This window comes from Rissa tridactyla, chromosome 9 (assembly GCF_028500815.1).
Source record: "Rissa tridactyla isolate bRisTri1 chromosome 9, bRisTri1.patW.cur.20221130, whole genome shotgun sequence".
In the NCBI taxonomy this organism is placed as follows: Eukaryota; Metazoa; Chordata; class Aves; order Charadriiformes; family Laridae; genus Rissa; species Rissa tridactyla.
The window spans coordinates 23389486-23414739 of NC_071474.1; the positions used below are offsets into that span (position 1 = coordinate 23389486).

The 25254-nt window shown below is 42.9% G+C and overlaps 1 protein-coding gene across 10 annotated transcripts in view; it reads left to right on the forward strand.

Moving 5' to 3' along the window:
• The window catches only part of NEO1 (neogenin 1), a 214340-nt gene that overhangs the window by 109647 nt on the left and 79439 nt on the right, over window positions 1-25254 (forward strand). For all 10 annotated transcript variants that reach the window (XM_054214166.1, XM_054214173.1, XM_054214172.1 and 7 more), the window contains exon 6: window positions 24716-24870. In XM_054214166.1, coding sequence (XP_054070141.1) covers window positions 24716-24870 — 155 coding nt within the window. The remainder of the gene's footprint in view (window positions 1-24715; window positions 24871-25254) is intronic.

A 25254-nucleotide genomic window follows, 5' to 3' on the forward strand; every position in this document is an offset into this window, starting at 1 on the left:
TCACATCACATGGGTTTAGCTTCAGTAAAGTATTCTGTTCTGTAGATACAACTTAAGTACAAGAGGATTTTTTTGTGTTCATCATAAGTTACAATATTTGAAAGGCCAAATATAAACCTCCAGGATTGCTACAGTAACCTTACTGTCATTGGTAAGTTAATACGCAGAACGTAGACTTATTTCTCTTATTTATAAATGAACAAATGCATTGCCTGCGGTGGTGGTAGCTGTGTAAGTTGCAAAATCTTCCCCAAAAGTGCTTTTTATCAGTAAAGCACAAGATCTGTAAACACAAGGAGCTGTTCACGGAAGTATGACAACGTATTTTTTGCATAGGGATGTCGCAGAGCAGAATTGTACTGGAAGGAGATACGAAAGTTCTAGCAGCCTTGGAAAATAATCACCCTTCATGCTTTATAACTCACCAAGCTCAATCATATTTTTGAGCTCCAACTTCAAATTAATTTTCTTTGTTTATTCTAATGGAATATCTTTTACGAAATGGATGACGTGCTTCACGTTTGCGAGTCTGCATACAGCCTTTTGAGCAGCTGGAGGCAGGCTTTGTGCACAGCGACAATGCTGAGAGGCTAGAAGTGCAATTTAAAATATGTCAGTCTTCTGGAATGAAGTCTCTTTTGAGATGGGTTCATAGCTTCTGAGAGTTGAGTCCATGCCATTCAGCATACATTCCAGTAAATTCAAATGTTTTACTATAGGCTGTGCATGATGCTTTGGGGAGAATTTTTAAAATATAATTTTGCCATTCCTATCCCCTCCGGGCAAATAATTTTTCTTCAGCTTTTCCAGTACATGTATAATTAATAACTTTGCTTACTGACAATGTCAACAGTAACATAGCTCTGATTTACAGCATTTATCTGTTGCCTGTTCTGCTTCCTCTCCAGCACATCATGAAATGCCAGGTACAGAGTAAACCGTGTCTGTGGAAGGTGGTTCTAGTGAGAAGATAATAGAAAAACGGAGTGCATCAGCATCAGCACTGTCCTGTTAGAGTCTCCTTGCTGCAGAAAAAACATAAGGCACAAATCATTGTGCTTTAAATAATTAGTTGAAACTTTGTTTTGGACAGCTACCCAAGAATTTGCATGGAGTAGGGAGGGAAAATACCCACTGGAGGCTTTGTGGAGATGAAAAAGGAGGTTTTGGTGTGTGGGATCAGGCACGGGAGGTTTCGTGAGCTGCAGTGTATCTATCCTTGGCACTGACTGTGGGTTTCCTTCCAGCCATGTACTTAATCTGAACATTGCATGGTTATGGCTCTACTAATTTGCTTAAATTATCATTAGTGTGATTAGCCATTATAGGAGTGATTTTCCCTGCTACTTCTTTTGATTATAACTGGTATAGTATAGGCATCAACTCAGAGGATTACAAGCAAGAGAACTGAGGATTTAAACAATTAACCTATTAACTTATGTAAAATTTAGCTGGATTGTAAGCGAGTGCAATAGAATACAAGGAATAAAGCTTTTATGAAGCTTCTTAAGTGGTTTCCATTGACTGTTTTCTCTGTATTACTGTTGGTAAAGCTCTGCTCATTGTATTAACCACACAGCAACATTAAATGAGTAGTTTGAGTACTTGGGCAAAATATTGTGACTTCAAATCTTAATCTGGTTCTCTTGCAAAACTTAAGCTTTGTTTCTTTAGTTTCATATTGGATTATAATTGTTGATCATTGTTTTCTAAGTAAAAGAGAAATTTCCTGGAGAAGGGGAATAGTTTTAATTTTTCTGTTTGCCTGGAGTAGCTCAGGTATGTAAAACTTTATTTGAAAGAGCACTCTTCCCTTTTTATTAAAATAGTGATCCACTGTTGTACTACCTTGCGAAAAATAGTAAAGGTTATAAGATATTCTTTAGAATTTCACACCAGTCTTTTTCTGGGGAGGCTGTAGTGCTTTATTTATGTTAAAGTGGTCACTATTAATTACTAAGTTGAAATACGAGTAATTGAGACTCTTATTTCATTTCTTCCTAATCTATTTAATTTGTCTCAGTATTGTGTGAATGCCCCCCAGGCTAATATTTCTGTCTGCTAGGAAGAATTATTTCCTAAAATACTGCAAACTTACAAGAGTTCTGTCATGGATTTGAGATTTGCTCCCTATCCGTAATCTCTACCTTGATTTATCTGCCTTTAGGAACACCAAAATTACTGGATTTTCTTTGAAAAAAGAACTGGACTGAGGTATGTGCTTTCCTGAGTTCCAGTTGCTGCCTGTGAGCTGTTGTGACTGGAAAGCAGTGACTCTTGTACTGGGTAGTGTTTCAAGATAAGCAAACTGGAAAGGCAGAAGACTTTGGCAGATTTCTAACTGTGCTTTCAAATCATGCTGGTTTGCTGCGTTACTTCTGTGTTCTGCGTTCTTTTCCTCAGGCTGCAGAAACAGAGCCAGGGACTCGGTTATTTTGGGTTAAGTTTAAACCGAATGGACTGCAGGCTTCATGCAAGCGGTGGCCACCTCTCAGCTAGTGCCTTGTCGGAGGGGGAAGCACTGTCGCACATGGCACAACTTCTCTAGAGTCACTTCAGCTGCCAGTTTGTGACTGAGCCTTGCGGTGTGGTGAGAAGCACATCCCCAGATTCCAACTTTAGTAATTCTGGGAAGCTGAAAAATTAATTAGATGATGTGCTTTTGTGCAACTAATTGAACAGTGTACAAAGATTGCCTTAGGTTTATTTTGTATCTTTAAGTTGTTAGGATACAAATTTTATTTATTTTTTTAAAAAGGGAAATCAGAACATAGTAATTGGGTTCAGCACAGTGTTGTAGTGACGCGGCATTTCTGTTCAGTCATAGAGAAGCTGAAAGATGTTCCAAATCCATCCTGCCCCTGCCTCAACTCAAATCTCAATTTGTAAAACTCTTGATCTCTCAGCACAGTGAAATGGTTTTTTTTTAGTTTGGCCGTACCAGCTCAAATATAATGCGGAGTGTCCCAGATGTGAAGAGGTCCGTTCCCTTTGGTCACAGCCTGTGCTTTAGGAGTGCCTTTACTTGAAGCGTGGAGAGCTCTCCCGGTGTGCTCCCTTGGTAAAACACCTGCTGATGGTGGCACCATTGTCTTCACCGTACCCAGCTGACACTCCCGTCAGCATCATAGATATGTGTTAAAACTCCTCTTGCAAGATGTGGCCGCCACCAGGTCTGAGGCCTGAGGTGCCCTCCCATTTGTGTCGATGGAGCGGCATGTGGCTGGCACAGGACCAGGAGCGGGAACGTCCGTGGTGGAGCAGCCGGTGGGATGGAGACAGGGCAGGATGATGGCTGTGCATTTAAAGTCCTCTTAATTTAATGATAACACTGTGCAAACAAAGGTGTGTGACACCTTAGCGTTATGATGCGCGTGCTTTTGTGAGGGAAGTGAACCCAGCAACACAACTGTAGTGGTGCTAGGGCAAGCGAGAGGCCCGTGTCTTCAGGATCTTGTTCTGAACAGTGTCCAAAAGCAGATGGCTGATACAATTTAAATAAAGGGCAAGACTATTTGTTGCATCCCTTGAGTAATGTCTTGTTTTCCGGCCATTTGCAGACTGGGAATTTTCTGAGCTCCAAGTAGTTTCTCCATTATTCAGCAAACCTCAATAGATTTCTCTTCCATTAATCCGTCTCCCACTCCTGCCCCCTTCTCCCCATGTAAACATCTTGTATTCGCTGGGAAGAACAGCACCTTCTTTTTGTTTTGTTTTCAACCAATCTCTGTTAACTTTAGTGGATTTTTCTTTTCTTTTCTTTTCCTAGCTTGCATGGGAAAAGGCTGAAGCAATTTGTCCTTATTCCCCCACTGTACCAGACATGATTTTATAGGTCTTTATTGTATCCTTTGTAGTTGTTTCTTTTCAGACTGCAGAGCCTTAGCTTGTTTGCTTGTTCCTTATATGGAAGCTATTATTGAAGTGGATTGTAATTAAGGTTATTTTGGGGATTTGTAAATTAGAAGGGACTTTGATGTGAAGATAGGCCTGCGTTCATTGATCTGGAAATGAAAGCGATTGGATAACTCTTAATTGACGTGTAAAACAAGCCTACAGAATCTGTGTTGTTACGAGCCAAAAAAAATAGAAAAATCACAAACTCTCCATCTTTGTTTTGACTTGATCAGAAAAAAAGCATTTTTCCTAGCAGGAGATTACTGCAGGGATATGCCCGGTCCCTGCAGCAGCATGCTGTTGGAAGCTCCCATCGCGCTTTGGTAAAGATGAGAGGGGCTTAATACTTGAAATTATCTTAAAATCTATGCCCTTTTTGGCCTTTGACAGCTTCTCAGTCCCCAGCACACAAATGCACTGTCCCATTGTGAGGGCTGCACAGGCAAATATTCAAAAATAGCAAATTTCAAGGCTAGCTGTCTTTAATTTGTCATCTAGTCCTTTCCCTTTTTTATGGGATGAAGTTACGGAAATCTTAAAATATGTGTTTTCCTCCTCTTTCTCCATAGGATCTTACTGCCTTCTGCAGTACACAAACCTCATAGTACTACTTTATTGGGAAAATATTCACTATTTGGTATTTTTTCTTATTCAGAGGGTAGTACCATCATTTATTTATTATGTTCAGTTCAAATCCATATTTATTTCCCTTCTGATATTCAGCACCATGGAATCTGAATCATTCATAAACACTAATGAACATATTTTTGCACTCTGAAATGAAGTGGTATTGAATCCATTTCAAAAATTGACTGAGACACAGAAAAATTAAGATGAAATGTATACAGCTGTTTTAGCGCCCAGTGTGAGACACTTAAACATTGATTTTTTCAGAATATGCGTCTTTTAATATGTCCCTTTAGAGCTGTGATTGGCATTCGGTGCTGGAGGAGGGTGAGCGGCTCTGCTGCTCTGTCCAACTGCCGACCCACATCACAAGGCCAGAGGGGTTGCGGTCGCCTGTCAAAAACTGGGTTTACTTTTCAAACATCCTCCCTGGTCCCACCAGTGAGGCACACATGGGGAAGGCATCTGCCTTTCTAGGCCCCCGTTAGATATGGGACCATTCGTTGCCTCTCCGTGGTGCGTTTGCCAGGCCCTGCGCGGCTCCGGCAGGGAGTCAGAGTTAGCGGCTTTCATCCTGATCTGCGCCACCGGAGCCGGGAGGGAAACAGCCCCTTCCCTGTCTGCCCAGCTACCAGGGGCTCTTTGCTGTGCTGGGGGGGCGGGTGGGATTGGAGGCTCATGTCCATTTGCTGAGGGTACAAGAAGGGAAGGCTGCCCTTCCTGGGCACCACCAGCCTCTAAAGGGGGCAACACTTGCAGAATTTTTCTTTCTCTGATGTCCCAGCCTGCCCCTAAACTTTCTCCTATGCCACATCCATCGATGTCTTTTTCCTTTCTAGTGTCCTACTAAACCCTACTTTTCAGGTTTCGGGTCCCTTCAGATGCCTCCTCTTTGCTCGCTCTGCCTTTTCGGTTGGTTCATGCCTTTTTCCTTCACCACCTCTTTCCTTTATCCCGTCTCTGTTAGTCCCCGTACCTTCCTGTTAGGAATCGTGGTGCTGCCAGCACCCATCGCTCTCGCTATCTGTGTCCAGCTGGGCCGTTTCTCGTCCTGTGCTCTCTCCCTCCACCTGTATCTCTGTGCCTGGATTTCTCCCAGCTTTCTCACCCCCTCCTACTGCTCCCCAGGCCCCTCCCCATTCTCTAGGCATTTCCCTTCTCTTATGCATCTTTGACAAATTGAAAAATTTAAAAATAAAGTCCATTTCTTCCTTCGCTGATCAAAAAGATCTAACAATTGTGCACTTACGATTTGAGGTTTTGAAAAATGGAATTCAAGGAAGGTATGCCTGTGGAAAACTTGACAAATTCACATTTTTGCAAGTTTTCGATTTATTCTTACCAAGGCACTTAGGTGTCATTCACTGTAGATGGAGGCCTCAGCTTTACCCATAAGAATAATTCAGAAAATAACCAAACCTTTGCACTGGAAAGGCTCGTCCTTAGCTGCCATAACCATTTACTAGCTCTATGGTAACACTGCAGTGTTTACAAGTGCATTAAGTGTGGTAATCATCTTTAAAAGGTCTTTATACAATAATAAATGAATAATGATAAACAATGTGATAAAGCATTTTACTGAGGGCTGAAACTTGGTGGATGTGTTTGAACTTGTACGTTGTGACACGTGCTTGCTATGCTGGCAATTGCTTTAAACATACCTTTCAGGGGAAAAAAAATAATCCCCGTATCCAGAATAAATAGCAGTAAATGCCAGAAGTAATGGGTTTTATTTCCCACAATGATTGAAGCACTTCTGCAGATCCTTTCATTAAACAGTCTCAGTATAGACGGAGGATCCACGGTAGTGTTTTATTCTAGACAGTGGCATTTTAGCAGGGGCAGGAGGGGATCTAAACAGAATCGTCTCCCAAGTTTCTCTTGCAGCTTTGCGTGTGAGCAGTGGTGTGATAGGAACTGAAATGGAGGGTTTCCACTGGAACTCGCTTTGAACGAAAACATGAAACATGGGCCTAAAGGCTCCAGGCCTCCATCTTGCCGGAGGGGTGTCTCTGCTGCCTCTTCACCATGTGTTCTTTGTGTAGAAAATTAGGGCTCTGGAATTCAATAAAATTTTCATTGCCTGTGGTGCTGCTATAAGAAGTTTAAATTTTGATGAGCATTCTTGTTAATTCAGATGTTTCCGTGGTATTTGGTGTAGATTCGGGGTCAAACAGGCTTCATTTCTCCTAGAAGGACTGGGGAAGGAGGGCTTAGTAAAAGATAGAAATAATGACTGTAACATTTTTGCATTACTGATGCTCAGATTGAGGTTTTTATTTCTATAAATCATCCTAGAAGTTGCTTAGAAGGCTTGTTTTGAATGATAATCAGTAATGTGCACTGATAAGCATTGTGCGTGAGCTCTGTTTTAATCTTATGATTGATAAGCTTTTGCATATGATCTGTTTATATCATTTTGATATAGAATTCTATTTTGTCCACTGTTCTTTGTCCTGAGTTCTTCCTTATTCGTCAAGCTCACCCCTGATAACAGCACATTAGTCCCAAGGCAGTGTGGTCAGAAGTTTTCACAGAGGGTGAAAAAACTGTTGTTTTTTGTATGTTGTCCATACACAAAGGGTGGGCTCGGCCTTAACAAAAAGGAAATAAATCTTTGGTATTTAAAATTAAAAATGCTCATAGGGTCATTTTACTGCAAGGACTGGAGGGGAGATGACAAGTGCAGAAGGTATCGAGGCAAAAACTCCACATCCTCACAAAAAAGGAAACAGAAATTAGCAAAGCTCAAATAGGAAGAAGGTGAAGAAAAAATATCTAACAGTCAGTGTTGGACTGGACCAGGTGCACAAAATGGGAAACAAGCTTTGTGTTGGAAGAAGGAACATGAGCAACCTGGTGTTGCTGAGCTGGATTTATTAAACAGACCAAGGCGGGGCGAAGCCGTGTCAGGCAGAGCTGGGTGCTGACCCCCACTGCCACCAGCAGTGGCAGCTGCCCCAGTTACTACGCCAGGGGGCCTGGGGGACATGACAGGGCCCTTCCCAGCCCCCAGCGAGCTCTCAGGCCTCACAGCCCCACCCTGGCATGAGCTGTGTGTGGGGCTGGATGTCTGCCCCAGGGTCCTCCTCGCCAGGTGCTGGCATCATGTCAGGCCATGATGGTATCATGGTGTGCCTTTCCTGCGCTCTCCCATGAAGGTCTCTTGCCTGTTGTTCATCTGTGGCCAGCATCAAGGCTCATCGCACTCAGTTCTTGTTTGCCCTGTCCTCCTGGCCATGTTTCACCACACTTGGCCTCTCTGCTTTACTCACCTCTTATCCCAGATGCTGGGATGGTCCTGTGCCACTCCACACCTTGATCTTGCTGACAGCTGGCAACTGCAGGCTTTGTATGTGCACACAATTATTCATTCACTTTACATTGCACATCATTAGTCTACAAACAGCGTGAACTTTCATGTGTGCGTTCACCTCTTCTGTGCAAAACAATTACAATTTAGGTTAGTATAGAACAAGCACTGACTCACTAATGGCTCCTGACACTCCTAAGTCTTATGAAAGCAGCTTTTCATTGGTGCAAAGTTCCATGTTTGATCCATGCAGAGCCAAGGAGCTTCTGGCACGTCTTCTCCCTTTGCTCAGCGTGTGCGTTAGGGCCATATTCCACTCCTTGATCCATTATGGGTGCTGTGGCTGAGAGGGCAGTGGCTGTACAGCACACCTTGTGTCTGTCATCCCAAGAAGTGTTGGAAGTGAAGCTCCGGGAGGGCTCTGTTGTTGCTACCCCTGCTCTTGCGTCTCTGTTGGGCTCCAGTTGCGGTTCACCTGCAGGGACAGTCCTTCCAGGCCCGTGGCAGTTAGCAGAGTAGGGCATTACAGGCTGAACCAGATACAGTTACAATCAGTAACAAATCCCAGGCTTTCAGCATTGCCGAAAGCGTCACCCCACAGCACGGGCAGTGTGTTTGAGGGTTCATTTATCACCACGGACTTGCCAATTGCAGAGACAAACAAGTTGGTTTTTCAGGGAAACATACAGAATGCAGAAAATTCTGTAAAACAACAAAAAAACTGCCTACCACTATTTATCCTTTTGACTAATGTTTTCAGGGGATTGCATGTAATTTTCTACCGTATCCATCTGCATCACCTTGCAAACATGAGGCCGGACACTCTAGTGTGGCCACACACTGCTGCTTTGCCATCCTAAAGTAAGCCTTTGCCAGCTGCGTTGGGATCCCAGTTGCATCGCTTCCCATTTCCATGTGCACGTCGCACCCCTGCAGTACTGGTGTGTGCTGTGTGACCAGCGACTGAGCCCCACCTCCCCATGCCCCAGCTGCTCGTTGCAGGGAGGTGGGATGAGGCTCCTCGAGGGGGGCTTCTTCCTATATGGAAAACAGCACCTTCTGTTGCTCTTGGGGCACCATGCAGTGCACACAACTCAAATTCTTCCAAGTAGACTGTCCCCAAAGCTCTCTCTACATCTCCTGTGAGGCTTGTCTGTGTTCTTCACCCATTTGTGTCATGGAGGGTGGTGGGGAACCAACACCAGGCAACATGACATTGATGAGCTGGGTTTATGAAGCAGACCAAGTGATAGACCATGTCGGGGGAAGCATACCATTTGCACTTTACTGCACATCTCATCAACTGAGACATACCCCAAATGTCAATGATGGAGTGAGTCGGAATGGTTGAGCCTGGGAAGGTGTTATGTAGGAGCAGAGTGCCCAAGGAGGAACCATTGCGTGTTGGTGCTGAGCTGCTGCCGCAGAACCCAAGACAGACTGATCCAAGGGAGAGTCGAGTTTTCTTGGAGCTCTGCTGCTCCCACTCACCAGCCTGGTGTTGGGGTGGGCTGGGGCTGGTGACATGCACGAGCATAGAAGTTTCCCAGCCACCGCCTCTCTCTTGCATGGTCTGCTTAACAAACGGAGCTCAGCAGCGTCGTGGTGTGGGGTGTTCATTCCTCACCCCGGGACCTGATCGGCTTCTGTCCAAACGCCAGGAGTTCACGTGGATCGGAGGAGACGTGATGCCTTGTTGTCATGAAGGTGATGGTACACCGGGTACGTTTGAAATTTTTAACGCAGAATCTCTTTAAATTGAGATTCTGGGCTTACATATGAAACCCACAGTATTAGGGCTGTTCAGCCGATTGCCTCTCCAGGCTGGTGACATTGATTGTCACCATCAGCATTTAGGCTTATAAGAAGGGGATCTACATAATGTTGAGAAACCTTACTAAAAACAAAATGAAAAGGCGTAGCCGGAAAGGTTAGATACCTGGCAAGTGGCATTTGTTTAAGGAGCTGTATGATGTTCACAGTGAATGCCTAATACCTGTCAAAAATTATATCGGAAAGACAAAAAGCAACCCACCCCCAAAACCCTACCAGAAATCTCCTAACAGCAAGGTAAAGAAAATTCTTTTTCACATTTTACATGCAAGTAAAATAGTACAAAGCTTTCAGTCATTTGTTAGTAACATAAAAATCCTCTAATATTTTTTTTCCAAGCCTGTCAGGGCCAGGAAGCCTGCCAGGGAAAGCGCGGGGTCGGCAGATGACTGAATGTAAAGAGAAAGGGGTGAGAAAAAGGCCCGAAGCAGAAAAGTTAATTCTTTATATCCCTGTTCTCTGCAAAATTGGAAGCTTTTTTTTTTTTTTAATTATATTTTATTTTTTAAAGGAGAGGGAGCTTGGCGGGCAGGAGTATACCTGAAATAGTAGAGAGAGTAAAATGTGTTTCAAAACAAATCCATAAAGTGAACAGTAAGAAATCATCAGGAGCAGATGGTATTCACTCGAAATTTCTCAACGAGTTTAAGTGTGAAATCCTGAGTTACCAAGTGTGGTGTGTAACCTATCACTTAAATTGGCTAATCAGACTAAAAAAAAAATCAGACTAAAGATATCTGGTCAATGTGACATCAGGTTTTTGAAAAGTCTTTTGGGGGAAATCTGGGAAACCATGGACGTGTTAATCTGATGTCTGGACCAGTTAAATTGATAAAAATTATAATAAAATATAGTGTTGTTAGACATTTGGGAAATACCGTGTATTGAATCCGTTTGCGTATATTTTGTGGGGGAAAAGCCACCCTTCACTGTTGAGAACCTTTTGCAGGACGTTGTGGGCTCTTCTGTTCCCAGAACGCTTCTAACAGTCCCTCTCGCCGAGAGCCTCAGAGGACGGTGCTGTGGAGTCAGAGGGAGTGACCTCGCACACGCAAAAGAGAACAAATCGATTGTTTAACAGGTATAGAAAAAGTGGAGCCGAGTCTATTCGGCGTTTTTGTAAGTGATGTGGAAAAGGGTGAGGTAAGGTTTGTAGGGGACAAACTTTGCTGTTCCTTGGGAGGTGGCTGGGGCTGCGAGAGTGAATGCTGGCTGGGAAGAGCCTCAGAAACGCCGCGTTGTGTAAGAAACAATCAAGCAATTAAATGGCAGGCGAAGTTCAATGTACTATAAAGTGGTACATACAGTTAAACAGTTCTATAAATTTATACAGCAGCGGTCTCTGAACTGCTGGGTTTTGCACAGGCATGAAATATGGAAGTTGTAATATGTAGGTCTTTGGAAAATGCAAGATCTTAAAAAAGCAATTAATCCTAATCGTTAGGAATTGACACCTAAACAGAAAAATTGTTACGGTGCTGTCTAAATCTGCAATGGCCCTGTATATTGAATGCCGGGGGCAGTTCTTGTTCCCTCCCCTCTTCAGTGTAGCAAAGCTCTTAGGTGTAGTAAGCCAGAGAAGGTGTGGAGAATGTAACAAGGAGGATCAAAGTCACACGGAAGGTTGAAAACTGTTCTTTTCTGTAACATCATGAGTGCCGTGGGGAAAGCAAACAGGAAATGAATGCTCCTTCCTCTTCAGTTGCAACAACCAAGAGACATCAGGTGGTTGATGGACTCAAAGACATCCAAAAAATGGTGGATTTTCTCAGGGAGCATTGTGTGGAAGTTTAGGGCTCCTGAAGGCTTACCTGGGTCCAGAAAGCAGTGAGAACAAGTTTTTACAATCTAACCGGAACTAGTAAACACACCGGTATCTCCTCTTTCTCAGGAAACCCCTCGTCTGGGGATTGCTGGACGCGTATGGAGATGGATTGCTTTTATGCTTTGCTTCTTTCCCTGATACCTGCACTTGGCTGCTGTGTGGCACTCTGCAGCCTTCCCTGGGTTTTTATGTTCCTGGATGCGTCCTGCTGATAAGCAACCTTTGTTCGCGGTTTTCAGGGTAGGGTTACTGCAGAAAGCACTGCAGAGTTAGTGCTACATTTTCTTTCAGCAGGTTCTGGTTAGATAAGGTGGTTTCTCTAAACACTTCTCGCCATTGTTGAACAGATCGGCTGATGATAATAGACATTATTTACACTTACCTTTGTATAGATAGGATTAAGGGAGGTGTGGATGATGTTGCAATCTTGCCAAAGGTTTAACACCGGCATGCAATTAGTGTACTGAATTGGGCTGCAACTGCTAAGGCGCCCCACGAGTCAAAAACGTAATGAAAAATACTGGTAGTCTATAGGATGCTCGGAGAACTCTCTGTGTGCTTCTGCACCTGGAAAACTTCCCAGGCAAGCCCGTTGGTGTGTAGGCGTACATAACCTCCGACTGTCTGCGGTCCCAATCCGTGTGCCGGGCTAACAGCACACGGCTGTTAAGGAGAGGTTTTGCTGAATATCTAGAGTCCTGCATATTCAGAAGATGCTTTAAAAGGTGGTTTTTTGATTTTACTGAAGCTCATACTTAAAGCCTCATTTTCATACCCAAGCGGAGAGTGAGCAATTAATTGTTTAGAGTTTTATCTTTTTGCAGAATAGGGCAGGAATTAGATGTTACTCCTATGTAGTTCTTCCTGTGCAAGAATAAGATGCATAAATACATACACAATTTTCCTCTCCGTTGCAGTAAGTATTTAGGTATTAAGCTCTCTAACCTATTTGAGGCGCTCTTACCTATCTGATTGCATGACTGCCTCACCTTGCCTTTGCTCAAATAACTGAATCCAGGATTTCCATTTTTCTTTTGGAGCCAATTTTCTGAGTCATTGATCATTTTCAGTGCTTTCTTGTAAATCAGAGTTCATGTTTTCCTTGAAATGTGGTGCTCAAATAACACGGTCAGCAGAGGCATTAGTGCATGATGGATGGAAGAGGAGTCTCAGGAGCTGCTGCTTATCCCTCCCGGTGTGATCACTTCTTTTCACACCAGGATGACATTGGGAGTCATGTTTAGTTCATGGTCATATTTGTGATCTCTGATAAAGTCTTTGTTTCTTAGACCTTTTTCTGCTAAGTTTATTGCTATTACTTCCTATTCCGTAAAGATGCAGTTCAGTATTTCTCCCTGAAAAAGCAATGCATGCTTCTTGAATTGTATCCTGATGTTTTTATTCTACCTTTCTAATTGATCAATATAATTTTTCTTTATTATTGTTCTGTACTATCCATCCTTATCTGGTTTCTTGATAGTTGTAATATCATTGAATGTCGTGGGTGTTCTAGTTTTCTGCTTCTGAAATGTTTACTTAGGGTAAGAATAGTTCATACTTTAGTGATTTTTAAATGAAAGCTTTTCATTGTTAAATGTAAAATATTAGTGTTGGAATGCAATTTGGTCATCGCCTGCCCTTCTGCCACCACAGAAATCGTATCTCCTGTAGTAGCTCTGCAGAGGAAGCTGTAAAGCACCACAGTCCACATGGGCAAAACCATAGTGGAGCGTGGAGGGCTCGTGGGGCCTCTCCGGCTGGTGAGCAGAGTCCGACTGGTCTGACGGGGTCTGGTGGAGGCGCGTGGGCAGAAGAGAAGAGCAGTCCCTCCTTCTCTGCTTTGCCTGGTAAAGAACGGGGGAGGAATTCATACTGGTCAGGATGGTAGAGGATGGTCAGGAATTGTATGATTCTATGAATTCATACTGGTCAAGATGGCACAGACAGGGAACCAGTGAGCTAGAGGTTATGTTAGCTTTAATTGTCTGAAACGTGAAAAAAAACGTTAGTTGTTTACTTGTTAAAAACAGACATAGGCAGTCATTATCTTACAAGGCAAGAAAAATAACATTAGGTCACTGCCACAGAAACTTTCATCTTCTGACTGCAATTTCTGTTCATAAACTGGAACTTCGGGCTTTGCACAATCAAAGATGCTGTGCCATGTCCTAGTTTGCATTTTTATAACTTTTTCGTGTCTTGATACACTGAATTTTTTTATAGTCATTTGACATTTTTCTATTCTGTGGACGTTTCTCTGAAAACATTCCTTTTTGTCAGCTTTTGTTTGCTATGCAAATTTTCCAGCTGCATATTAAGTGTGTTTTAAGGACAGGCAGCCCTGCTCAGAGGTCGGGAAGACTTTTGACTTGCCTGCGACATAGTTTTGCCTTTTAAATCTCTTTTTTCAGAGTACTTATCCGTATACCTTTGCCATTTTTAAGGAAGAACGTTATAATTCCCCGTTTCCATTTAAAGTGCAATTTTTTTTTTTTTTCAGGATACGCTTGAAGAAAACCAGCTGATTTGTACAACTATAGCATGGGATTAAAAGATAATAAAAAATTCCGCAAACATCAGTCCGTGCATTTTATCTGTGTTTTGGTGAGAATGGCAGGAGGTGAAGGATTTCATGCTATTTTGGAGCAGAATCAAAATTTTGAAAAAACATGTATTTAGAAGGCCAATAGGCTTGCTAACTTGTTTGTAATTACACTTTGATACCATGAAGCAGAAAATGTTTTCATAGACTTAGGTGAATGTATGATAGAACTGAGACTTTTGACAACTATTGCTCTCGCCTTAATGGTTTAGTGTTCTATTTTATCCTGTATTTGTTTAATTTCATTGTTTCCCTTATGATACTTAAGCACTTTTGCCTTTGTTTTTAACATTGTGGGTCTTCTCCATGGGTGCTCCCAAGGGGGATGGTAAATACAAATCGTTTAAAACATTTTCGTCAGTCTGCCCTACGTGTCATGCCAGCTGGCTGATGGAAATTAGTTGGGTTCAGCTAACTGACCAGGGAAATTGCTGTTAGTTTAAATAAAATTCACTCTGAACGTAATGCAGTCTTCTCTGGGGTTAGCACTGAAAAGCAAACTTCTCCCAAGCGATGAAATGGTGTCCTGTGGTCTGGCTGGGAGATGGAACCAGCCACTGAAACACCCTCCAGTTTGGCAAATTTACAAAAAACGTTCAGGGATTTTTAAATGCTGCAAAACATCTTATTACAATAGAAGGATTTGTCACTTGACAGGTAGATTTGGAGGTGGTCGTATGTATTGCAGTGATACCGCTGAATATGTTAATGCTGATTCAAGGTGGGAATGAGCAGCTGAACAGTGTGATCAGCATAATGCAGGGTTACAGCTGCCTCAGAAATGAATTTGCAGTTGTTAAAATTAAGTTTAACTTTATAAGGATTCTGTTAGGATTTGTAACATACCCTAATGGGATATCTTATTCTCCCTGGAGGAGAAAATGAAATTCCTCTGGACTTACCATTTTAGGCTGATAAGAAATGGGGGTTATGCCCACTTTAAATACTATTCGTAATCCTGACTGTTAACTGAAATACAAGGTTGGGGTTCTACCCGGAGTATACATCAGAAATGTAGTTATGAAATGGAAGCCGTTTGACCAGGAATACTTAAGCCGTGATTAATCATAGATACACTATGAAAAATTATCCAGTCTACTTAGTTTTTATGTGTGCTGTTTGGAGTACACAAGAACTTTGGGATTTAGAAAATGCTTTTGTATTTGAACGGTAAGCATAGATGGATAGAGAAATATTTGTCAGGGACAAAAGAATAGAAGGAAGAGGATAGAGATGTGGACAAGAACTATGATTTAAGCGCGTGACTTTGGAAAACACACTCCTGATTTTTGTGGATTTGAGGGCTTTTGTAGGTGGCTGAGGAAGCAGAAATGGCAACTCCAGTCTTGTCCTTGAGGATTTCTATTAGTTGCATTTCAGTCCTTTGGCTGCCTGAGGCTGTTGAAGTTATAACGCTGTGTCGGTGTGAAGGGAAATAGCCCTACAGCAGAGTTAATGCATAGTCTTTGCTCGTGCTATAGAAATCAGCAGGTGACACAGCATATGCATCATATTTAATCCGGAAATATAACCGTGGTATGAATTGTCTTGTCAGTTTGTGATGCTGTGATGCCGAGCGAGATCTTGGGGTTTGTTTCAAGTTACTCGTTGCTGGGCCAGCAGTCACCAGCAGTTCTCCTGACTTCGAGGTGAGTCTTTTCACCATTCCAGGCTTACCGGAGACCTCCTCAGACTAGTCAAAAGCTCCTTTGGGCAGTGGTGACAGTGAGTTTTGATTTACAGTTAGGGAGGACCATGAAGTGGGTGTTGTGAGCCAGCATGTTATACATATGGGGTGCTTGTGTCGTCACGTCGCTCGTGAGGGGCTTAGAGGTAGTGCACAGAGGAGTGCTGTCTATGGGAGTTTGATGAATTGATGGCAGCAAGAGAGTGATTCATCTGCCCGGAAGGAGGAAGGTGATAGAGGACGTGGAGAAACAGCAAAACGCTCTAATAGAGATGATATCTCCCTTTTGCAGTCGGTCAGGTGTGTGCTGGTTTTCATCTGACCCTATGCTTGGACCAACAGCTCTATTTATTAATGCCTTTTAAAAAGAGAGTAAGTCTTTTAAAAGTATCGTTTGCAATCTGTGTTTCTGTTGCATCAAAATGAGACTGTTCTTACGTGCTTCATGTACGACAGACAGTGTTTTATACATGTTAGGAAGTGAGATAATGGTGCAGCTGCAGCTGCCTGGCCTTTGAGGAGTACTAGATGTGTAATGCTTAGTTCATTCTTGGATACTTTAAAACAAAATAATTTAGACTTTTCAATTTTATTTTTTTTTTCTTACTCTGGTGATGTGAATGGCCCGTCTGTGTGAGATCACTTCTCTGCCTCATCAGGGTTTCCTTTGTCGCTCAAGTCTGGTGAACAGGAATCGCTGCCTTGCCACCAAGAGGGTTTTCCTCCTTCTGGGGAGAATGTGGAGGGGATTTGACTTTTGGGAAAGGTTAACGAGCATAAATACGAGATCTCGTCTAGAATAGCAGCATTTTGATTTGGTTATTGCGGGAGAAAGGTTCATTGTGCTTGTAACTAAGAAAGTTGAAAGTTCTGATTGGTTAATTGTGCAGAACTCGAGTTTTTCCTTTTCTTGTGTAGTTATAGCTCGGCTTGATGTTTCAGGTTTGAAATGGGATTGTGAAACCAGAAACCTTTGTTCTTATGTCAGTTGTAAGACTGAAAGGAAGGCTCTTCAAGAGATGGAGAGGAGGACTGAATGTAATTAATTTCTCTCTTATTTGAAGCAGTGCAGATGGCTTAATTGAAAATAGATTCTTTCGACTATGCCCCTGAAGGCCACAAAATTTCTGTCTTAATGAGAGAGAACAGTCAAGAGCTACTGACCACTGAAAAGACATTTGAAGAAATAGTCATTCTCTGAAGTTCAGGATAAATGATGCTGCTTTAATACTCTCAGCATAGTTATTCAAAGCTTTCTAGTCCTTGGGCATTTAAAAGATAATATGGATCCTAAGCCAACGTTTTTCTTTGTGAATTTGCCGTGGCCGATCATGCTGGTGCACAAGGAAGAAGAGCAGAGTTCGGTCCTCTGTGGCAGCGTGCATTGCCTCTATGGCAGCGTGCTGCCTTTTGTCACTCTTATCCCTGAACAGGTGGAGGAGCAGAGAGTTGGGGCAATTGGGTTCTGTTTCCTTCTGATCACTTTCTTTGTGGAATGGGATCCACACCCAGCATCCATTTCCGTTTCCACTTACCTGGAGTGCAGTTCCTTTGGAGTTAAGTGCAGTTCCTCAGCTCTTCCCATCATTGTACAGCCGTTGGCTTAAAGAAGCCTATTATTCTTCAATTATTTCACCTTTACTGGGATTTAGCTTACAAGTTTGAATCAACTGCTGACATAGATTGTTGGGTTTTTCTTCTCTTTTTTGATCACCGCTGTGATCAAAATATTTTGTCTTTTAAATCTACAGAAGGATGGAAGATACTCTCGTATGGCGAATCTATAAGGGTACTACAGTGCATGTGAAATTCTGCGGAAGCATCTTGCAATTTAAATAGTTGCTATTTGCGTGCTAACATTAAGAGGGATGGAAGAGTGGGTTGAGCTGCCAAGTTGTCTTTGAAGTTTAATTGTCTGTTTGGTAATGGAACACATAATCTTCTATTACAAATCTTATTTTATATGGTAATTGGTTCATTTGCTCTCTGGTTATCAATTTAACTTCTCTACCACAAGCATCTGTACTTGCATTGTGTTAATCTCTGTGAATGCTAAACATTGACATAGTTAAACGATAAAAGCGTATTTTAAAATCATTTTTTAATTCATTAACTGGAAAGTAAATGATAATAAAGCGAGAACTTCTCATATTATTATCCTTTGTAAGCAGCTTGGCATTTGCCCCAAAAGCCAGGAAAGCAAAGTCAATTTGAAAAAATAACGTGTTTCAAATTCTTAATCTTCTAAATCAAAAATATTTGAGAGCAGGTAATAGCATATCAAGTTCAACTTTGATTTTTGTGGCCAAAAAATATTGAATATTATGATTCAATATTAGTGCCTGCTTGTGGATGATGCCCCACGTTAAAGCAAAGTCAGTTGCTAAAGATGTTTGAGTACTTTCCAAATGTCTTTATTACAAGTTAAACACTAGTGGAGAAACAGAAATAATCCTAGAACTTTACTTCGTGCTAGTTTTCTTTCAGATGTGATGGTCCCTCAGTTCCCTTATGGTGCTCCTCCTTCCTCCTCACCCTCCAACTCGTCTCTCAGCCTTTCAGGTTAGCGATGACCATTCCCAATCTCCTGCTGCTCTTCCAGCTGTGGTTCGGTTGTGGGGTTGCTTATAAAACCTCCTGGGTATCATGAAGCCTCTTACCTAAAAGGTGAATGTTGCGGGAAGCCTGAACTTCTGGCAACGTATTCCAAGAGGAAAATATGTGGAATACCACTGGAGACATCAGTCTCCAAGGCTTTGTGGTAGGATCCTCCCATCATAGTCTGTGCTGGGCACACAACGTGTCTACGCCCAGCAGTAGGGACTTGGCCTTTCTGGTGCTGCTCTTCTCGAGGGAAGGTCTCATGTGTCTCCTCTGTGATGTTTATGCTCATCGCTTCCAAAACGAAAGAGTGTCTAAGTATGCTTTTGAAAGAGATAACCATGAAATACTTAGAAGTAAATGGAAAACTGGATAAAAATGTGGTTTAATTAAAGGCAAATTGTATCATAATGCTTCTTTTGATAAAGTAACAAACTTTGGCAAAGGCAGTCTTGAACACAGAGCAGCTATTTTTCGTGTTAAGCGCCGCTCGTGATTTTATTGAACTTCTCTTACATATCCCTTTTCTCACACTTGAGTTTCACAGTGTGACTACCCAGTACGGCAATTTGCGTCTATTCTGAGGTCATCAGATTAATTTTTTTACACAAGTTTTGTGCTTTTGAATGTTACTGACTTGTGTTTATTAGGATTCCTGTAATAAGTGTAATATATGGCTAAGGAAGTAAATGTTAGCCTGTAACAAACACTATGAAAATAGGATAATTGTATGTTCATGGAAAAACTAACTTTTCACATTTCCAATTTTTATGTCCCCTTTTTTCTTCAACTATGTAAGCACTTCAAGAATCAATGCGTCTGTGTCTGTATAGATACAGAGAAAGAGACTGAAACGAAATGAGAACAGAAACTGTTGATCAAGCAGACTGGGACAAAATTACTCATTATTTAAAAATGGCTAACGATGAGAGAGCGATGATCTGTCACAGGCTGACATCAGTACGATGCATCTAGGAAAGGTAGAATGAATTGGGCAGGATATTTGCTATAGTGATAACACTGTATTTGTGCTGTTTTTCAAGTCACTGGGGAGACACATCTGAAATTGCATGCAAATAATTGAAACTCTACAGGCTCCAAAGATTAATTCAAACTAGAGCAAACAGAGAGGGTCTGCGAGGAGGCCGTGGGTGACTTGTCCTACCAGCACTAAGCAAACACAACTTGTTGAGCCTGCCAAAATAAAGGCTAGGACGTGGCAAGGGAGTGGAGAAATAGTGCAGCTCACAAGAAATAAAAATGCCAAGGATAAATGCCAGGGAAGACTAAAAGTTTCAAATAAAAGGCACTGTTTTCATAAAGAATAAGTAATTTGGCCAGAAATAAATTCAGAAGACAGTTTTCAAATGTCAGAGTTATGTACGGTTATAACCGCCGTCTGATACAGACAGTAAATACAAAAATATCTAAATCATTTTGAGGTGGAGTTTATGGCGCTTTTGGTAAATGTATGGAAGTGATTATATGAAATGGATGTCTGAAGTCATAGGCAACTGGATTCGGCCCCATCTAGATTTTGGCTCCTATGTGAGAGAGTTTGAGCAGTGAATGTGTATGTGCATCTTTATCTGGTTTCTGCTATAGGTTTAACATGTTCATCTGAGAGTTAAGCCATCTTCTTACTCTATAAATAAATATTTCCATATGTTAATGTTCTCTTACTTCATTTATAATGCAAAATTTGAGGTTATTTTGGAGAACTGCTTGTCTCCAGCTGCCTATTTTTAGAAGTATTAAATCCACCTACAAACCTTTACGATCATTACATAGGAAGAAGTAAAACATGATCTAGTATTCCTTATTCCCTAGCATGAAATAAATCCCATCGATAGGTGAAGCGTGTGAAATGTTTGCCTAAACTCTGCAGCCCTTCCATATTGACTTTCTTTGATAAATATTAAAGGGCAGAAGGCCACTTTTGACTTTCCTGGAACTCGAACAATCAGATCTGCCAGCATAAGTAAGCAAATCACCCTTATGTCTGCGAGTGAAGTAAAAACAAATAAATAGGTGAATGTTCTTCATATAATAGATGATATTCAAATTGTATGTGTAACAGCAGCTCTTTCTGCCACAAAACCAAAGGAGCTGCGAGCCCTCATATGCCGCTGGATGCTTCTTGGTGGCACATTTGTTCTGAGAAGGTTTTTAACATGTCTGCGCATTGGAGACTTTGGGGTTTGTATTACCAAAAAATTCTGTATCGCTGAATTTCTATGGATTTTAAATAGCTTTAATTTAATCAGTCTTACTCTGAGTACATAAGGCCATGTAAAAAGGCAGCCAAGGCCCAGAGAGTTTGGTACGTGTCTTAAATGTGAAGAGCCCGTCTGGTTTACTGTGTTCCGCAAGAACCATCTTTGGTCATACGTGTCTGTAATACATCGTCGCTGCGATACAAGGGATGTGTGTAGTCCTGCACATAGCGTTTCTTGGGCTTCCACAAACCAGAGAAGAACATCTTTGGGTGATACAGCACTATCTGTTTGATAGCTGAATTTCTGCACAGAAACAGAAGGCAATGGCACCCTAGGAAACTTTCATCTTACTTTTGTATCCGTTCATTTCTAGAAGTAATTTTTAGCTTTTGTTTACCTAGTGACTTAAGTATTGAGTTCAGAAAAACTCCCTGAAAAATCTCTGGTGTATCACAGAATCACGGAATCTTCAGAGTTGGAAGGGACCTCTGGAGATCATCTAGTCCAACTCCCCTGCCAGAGCAGGATTGCCTAAAGCACATCCCTCAGGGCTGCATCCAGGCGGGTCTTGAAAATCTCCAGAGAAGGGGACTCCACAACCTCCCTGGGCAGCCTGTTCCAGTGCTCTGTCACCCTCACTGTAAAGAAGTTTTTTCCGTGTATTTGAACGGAACTTCCTATGTTCTAGCTTGTGCCCATTGCCCCTTGTCCTGTCGCTGGGAACCATTGAAAAGAGCCTGGCTCCGTCCTCCTTAAACCCACCCTTTAGATACTTGTAAACATTAATCAGGTCCCCCCTCAACCTTCTCTTCTCCAGGCTAAAGAGTCCCAGCTCTTTCAGCCTTTCCTCATAAGGGAGGTGCTCCAGTCCCATAATCATCTTGGTTGCCCTACGCTGGACTCGCTCCAGTAGTTCCCTGTCCCTCTTGAACTGGGGAGCCCAAAACTGGACACAGTACTCCAGTTGTGGCCTCACCAGTGCAGAGAAGAGGGGGAGAATGACCTCCCTCGACCTACTGGCCACAGTCTTCCCTATGCAGCCCAGGATGCCATTGGCCTTCTTGGCGACAAGGGCACACTGCTGGCTCATGGATAATTTGCTGTCTACCAGGACCCCCAGGTCCTTCTCCTCAGAGCTGCTTCCCAGCATGTCCGCCCCTAACCTATACTGGTGTTTGGCATTCTTCCTTCCCAGGTGCAGGACCCTACACTTGCTTTTGTTGAACCTCATTTGGTTCTTCTCTGCCCAGCTCTCCAGCCTGTCCAGGTCACGCTGGATGGCAGCACGGCCCTCTGGAGTGTCGGCCACCCCTCCCAGCTTGGTATCATCAGCAAACTTGCTGAGGATACACTCTGTCCCCTCATCTAGGTCATTAATGAATATATTGAACAAAATTGGTCCAAGTATTGACCCCTGAGGGACACCACTCGTTACAGGCCTCCAACTGGACTCTGTGCCGCTGATCACAACCCTCTGGGTTCTGTCACTCAGCCAGCTCTCGATCCACCTCACTGTCACCTCATCTAGCCCATACTTCCTCAGCTTCCTAATGAGGATGTTATGGGAGACAGTGTCAAAAGCCTTGCTAAGGTCAAGGTAGATGACATCTACGGCTCTCCCCTCATCCAGCCAACCCGTTATAACATCATAGAAAGCTATCAGATTGGTCAGGCATGATTTGCCCTTGGTAAATCCATGCTGACCACTTCCAATAACTTCCTGTTCCTCTATGTGTTTGGAGACGACATCCAGAATGAGTCGCTCCATTACCTTCCCAGGGACAGAGGTGAGACTAACCAGCCTGTAGTTCCCTGGGTCCTCCTTCTTGCCTTTTTTGAAGATTGGAGTGACGTTAGCCTTCCTCCAGTCCTCAGGCACCTCTCCTGTTCCCCATGACTTTTCAAAGACGATGGAGAGTGGTCTAGCGATAACATCTGCCAGCTCTCTCAGCACTCGCGGGTGCATCCTGTCAGGGCCCATGGATTTATGAATGTCCAGCTTGGCCAAGTGGTCTCTGACCCGGTCCTCCTCAACTAAGGGAAAATCTTCCTCTCTCCAGACCTTCCCCCTTGCCTCCAGGGTATGGGATGTGTGAGGGACGGCTTTATCAGTGAAGACCGAAGAAAAGAAGGCATTCAGTAACTCTGCCTTCTCTGTGTCTTCCACCACTAGGGCACCCGTCTCATTCATCAGTGGACCTATATTTTCCCTAGTCTTCCTTTTTCTGTTGATATACTGGAAAAATCTCTTCTTGTTATCTTTAACTGCAGTGGCCAAGCTGAGTTCTGATTGAGCTTTGGCCCTTCTAATCTTCCCCCTGCATAGCTTTGTTATATCTTGATAATCCTCATAAGTTGCTAAGCCCCTTTTCCAGAGAATGTAAGCCTTCCTTTTTTTTCCTGAGGTCCAGCCAAAGCTCTCTATTTAGCCAGGCTGGCCTTCTTCCCCGTCGGCTCGTCTTTCGGGACATGGGGATGGCCTTCACCTGTGCTTCTAAGAGCACCTACTTGAAGTATGACCAGCTTTCCTGGGCACCTTTGCTCTTCAAAACTGCCTCCCAAGGGACACTCTCAACCATGCTCCTAAACAGGCTAAAGTCTGCCCTTCGGAAATCCAAGGTGGCAGTTTTGCTGGCTCCCCGCCTCCCTTCACGAAGAATTGAAAACTCTATCATTTCATGGTCACTCTGCCCAAGACGACCTCCAACCTTTACATCCCCCACAAGACCTTCTCTGTTAACAAACAGTAGGTCCAGTAGGGCACTTCCCCTAGTAGGTTCCTTCACCAGCTGTGTTAGGAAGTTGTCTTCCACACACTCCAGGAACCTCCGGGACTGTTCCCTCTCTGCTGTGTAGTATTCCCAGCGGACATCCGGGAAGTTGAAATCCCCCACAAGAACAAGGGCAGATGATCGCGAGACCTCTGCCAGCCGCTTACAGAATACTTCATCGGTTTCTACATCCTGATTAGGGGGTCTATAACAAACTCCCATCACGATATCTGCCTTGTTGGCCTTCCCCTTGATTTTTATCCATACACACTCAACACTGTCATTCACACTGTTGAGTTCCAGACATTCAAAACCGCCCCTAACATAGAGGGCCACCCCACCACCTCTTTTCCCTTGCCTATCTCTTCTGAAAAGCTGGTAGCCATCAATTACAGCACTCCACTTGTGTGTGTCTTCCCACCACGTTTCCGTGATGGCAACCACATCATAGTTTCCCTGCTGCACGATGGCCTCCAGCTCGTCCTGCTTATTCCCCATGCTGCAACTGAAGGATTTTACCAGAATAAATAAATTGCTGCTGCTGTCCCCTTACAGAGCATAGCCTGGCTGCGCTCTTCTGCGTTGTAGGAGCCCCAGCTGGCCTCGCTGTGCACCGAGGTGCAGATTACCGAACAAGTTACAGACAGCCATTTTCAGTGTGGCCTGATTTTTTTTTTTTTTTTTTTTTTAATTTCAAATCTAACTTACAATCTTTCCGTTTTGCAAATGAAGAAGCTTTGCTGCAGGAGGGGGTGAAGGCTTTTGTGTAACTTTGATTGTCTGGCTGGGAGCTTATCCCACAAGCTTCTTGATTTGGGAAAGGGGCGTAAAACTGTTGCACAATGGAGCACTAAATGATCTGCTCAGATGAATTGTGAGTTTCTGAAGGAAGAGTGTGAATGATGTCTGAATCCACGACCTGCTGGGGGCTCTTTAGCATGCAGCAACATGCCTGCAGCAGATAATCGACTGCAATGTGTCCTTCAGCCACGGAAATAATTTTTTCCAAATGGCATCTCTGTCTCTTGGTTTTAAAATACCTTTTAACTTTACATTTTATACATCTCGGTTCGATTTCTTCTTTCATGTGTTCTCAGGAGGTCATTTTAAATTAAAATGGCTGTCCGTTTAACTGACCCAAATGTAATTTTGAAATAACGCAGAGCTTGTGTCAGCTTCTGTCAAACCCCGATCTGAAAATTTCTGCCAACATTGCTACTGTTTGTGCTAGAAACCATCTTTCTGTGGTGAATCTTACTGTAGTTTTGTGTAGGAGCACAACTGATGTGTTTTTGTGGATGCTAACACCATCTTTTGTCTTTCCTCCATTTTATTTGAAGTTCCTCCTGAATTCCTGAAGCGGCCTACAAATATTTATGCTCATGAATCTATGGACATTGTGTTTGAGTGTGAGGTGACTGGAAAACCTACTCCAACTGTGAAATGGGTCAAGAATGGAGACATGGTGATCCCAAGTGACTACTTCAAAATCGTTGTAAGTATATTGTCTGTTCTGCAGATTTTTTAAGCTGTTGGCCTGTCTGTTGGTCCTCTAACACGTAGGCATGAAAGCTAGGTTCTTCTATAGGACCAGCTTCCTGGTTTCATCCTATTGATCTTTTGGGCCTGGAGGAGAAATGGTTTTTGAAACCTTAAATGCTCCGTATTCAGTCATTTTACTGAAACGCTAAGGCATGTTGCTTGTATTGTATGAATCTATTTTTTTATAAATTAGATTTTCTATGAGAGACACACACACGCACACAATGACAAAACCACACTTTGTTGGTTGAACCTGTGAACACTGACTGACTGTGTTTTTTGCAGTCGTCTGTGATCAGTGAAAATGCCCCATCCCTGGAAACATCGATGGTCAGGT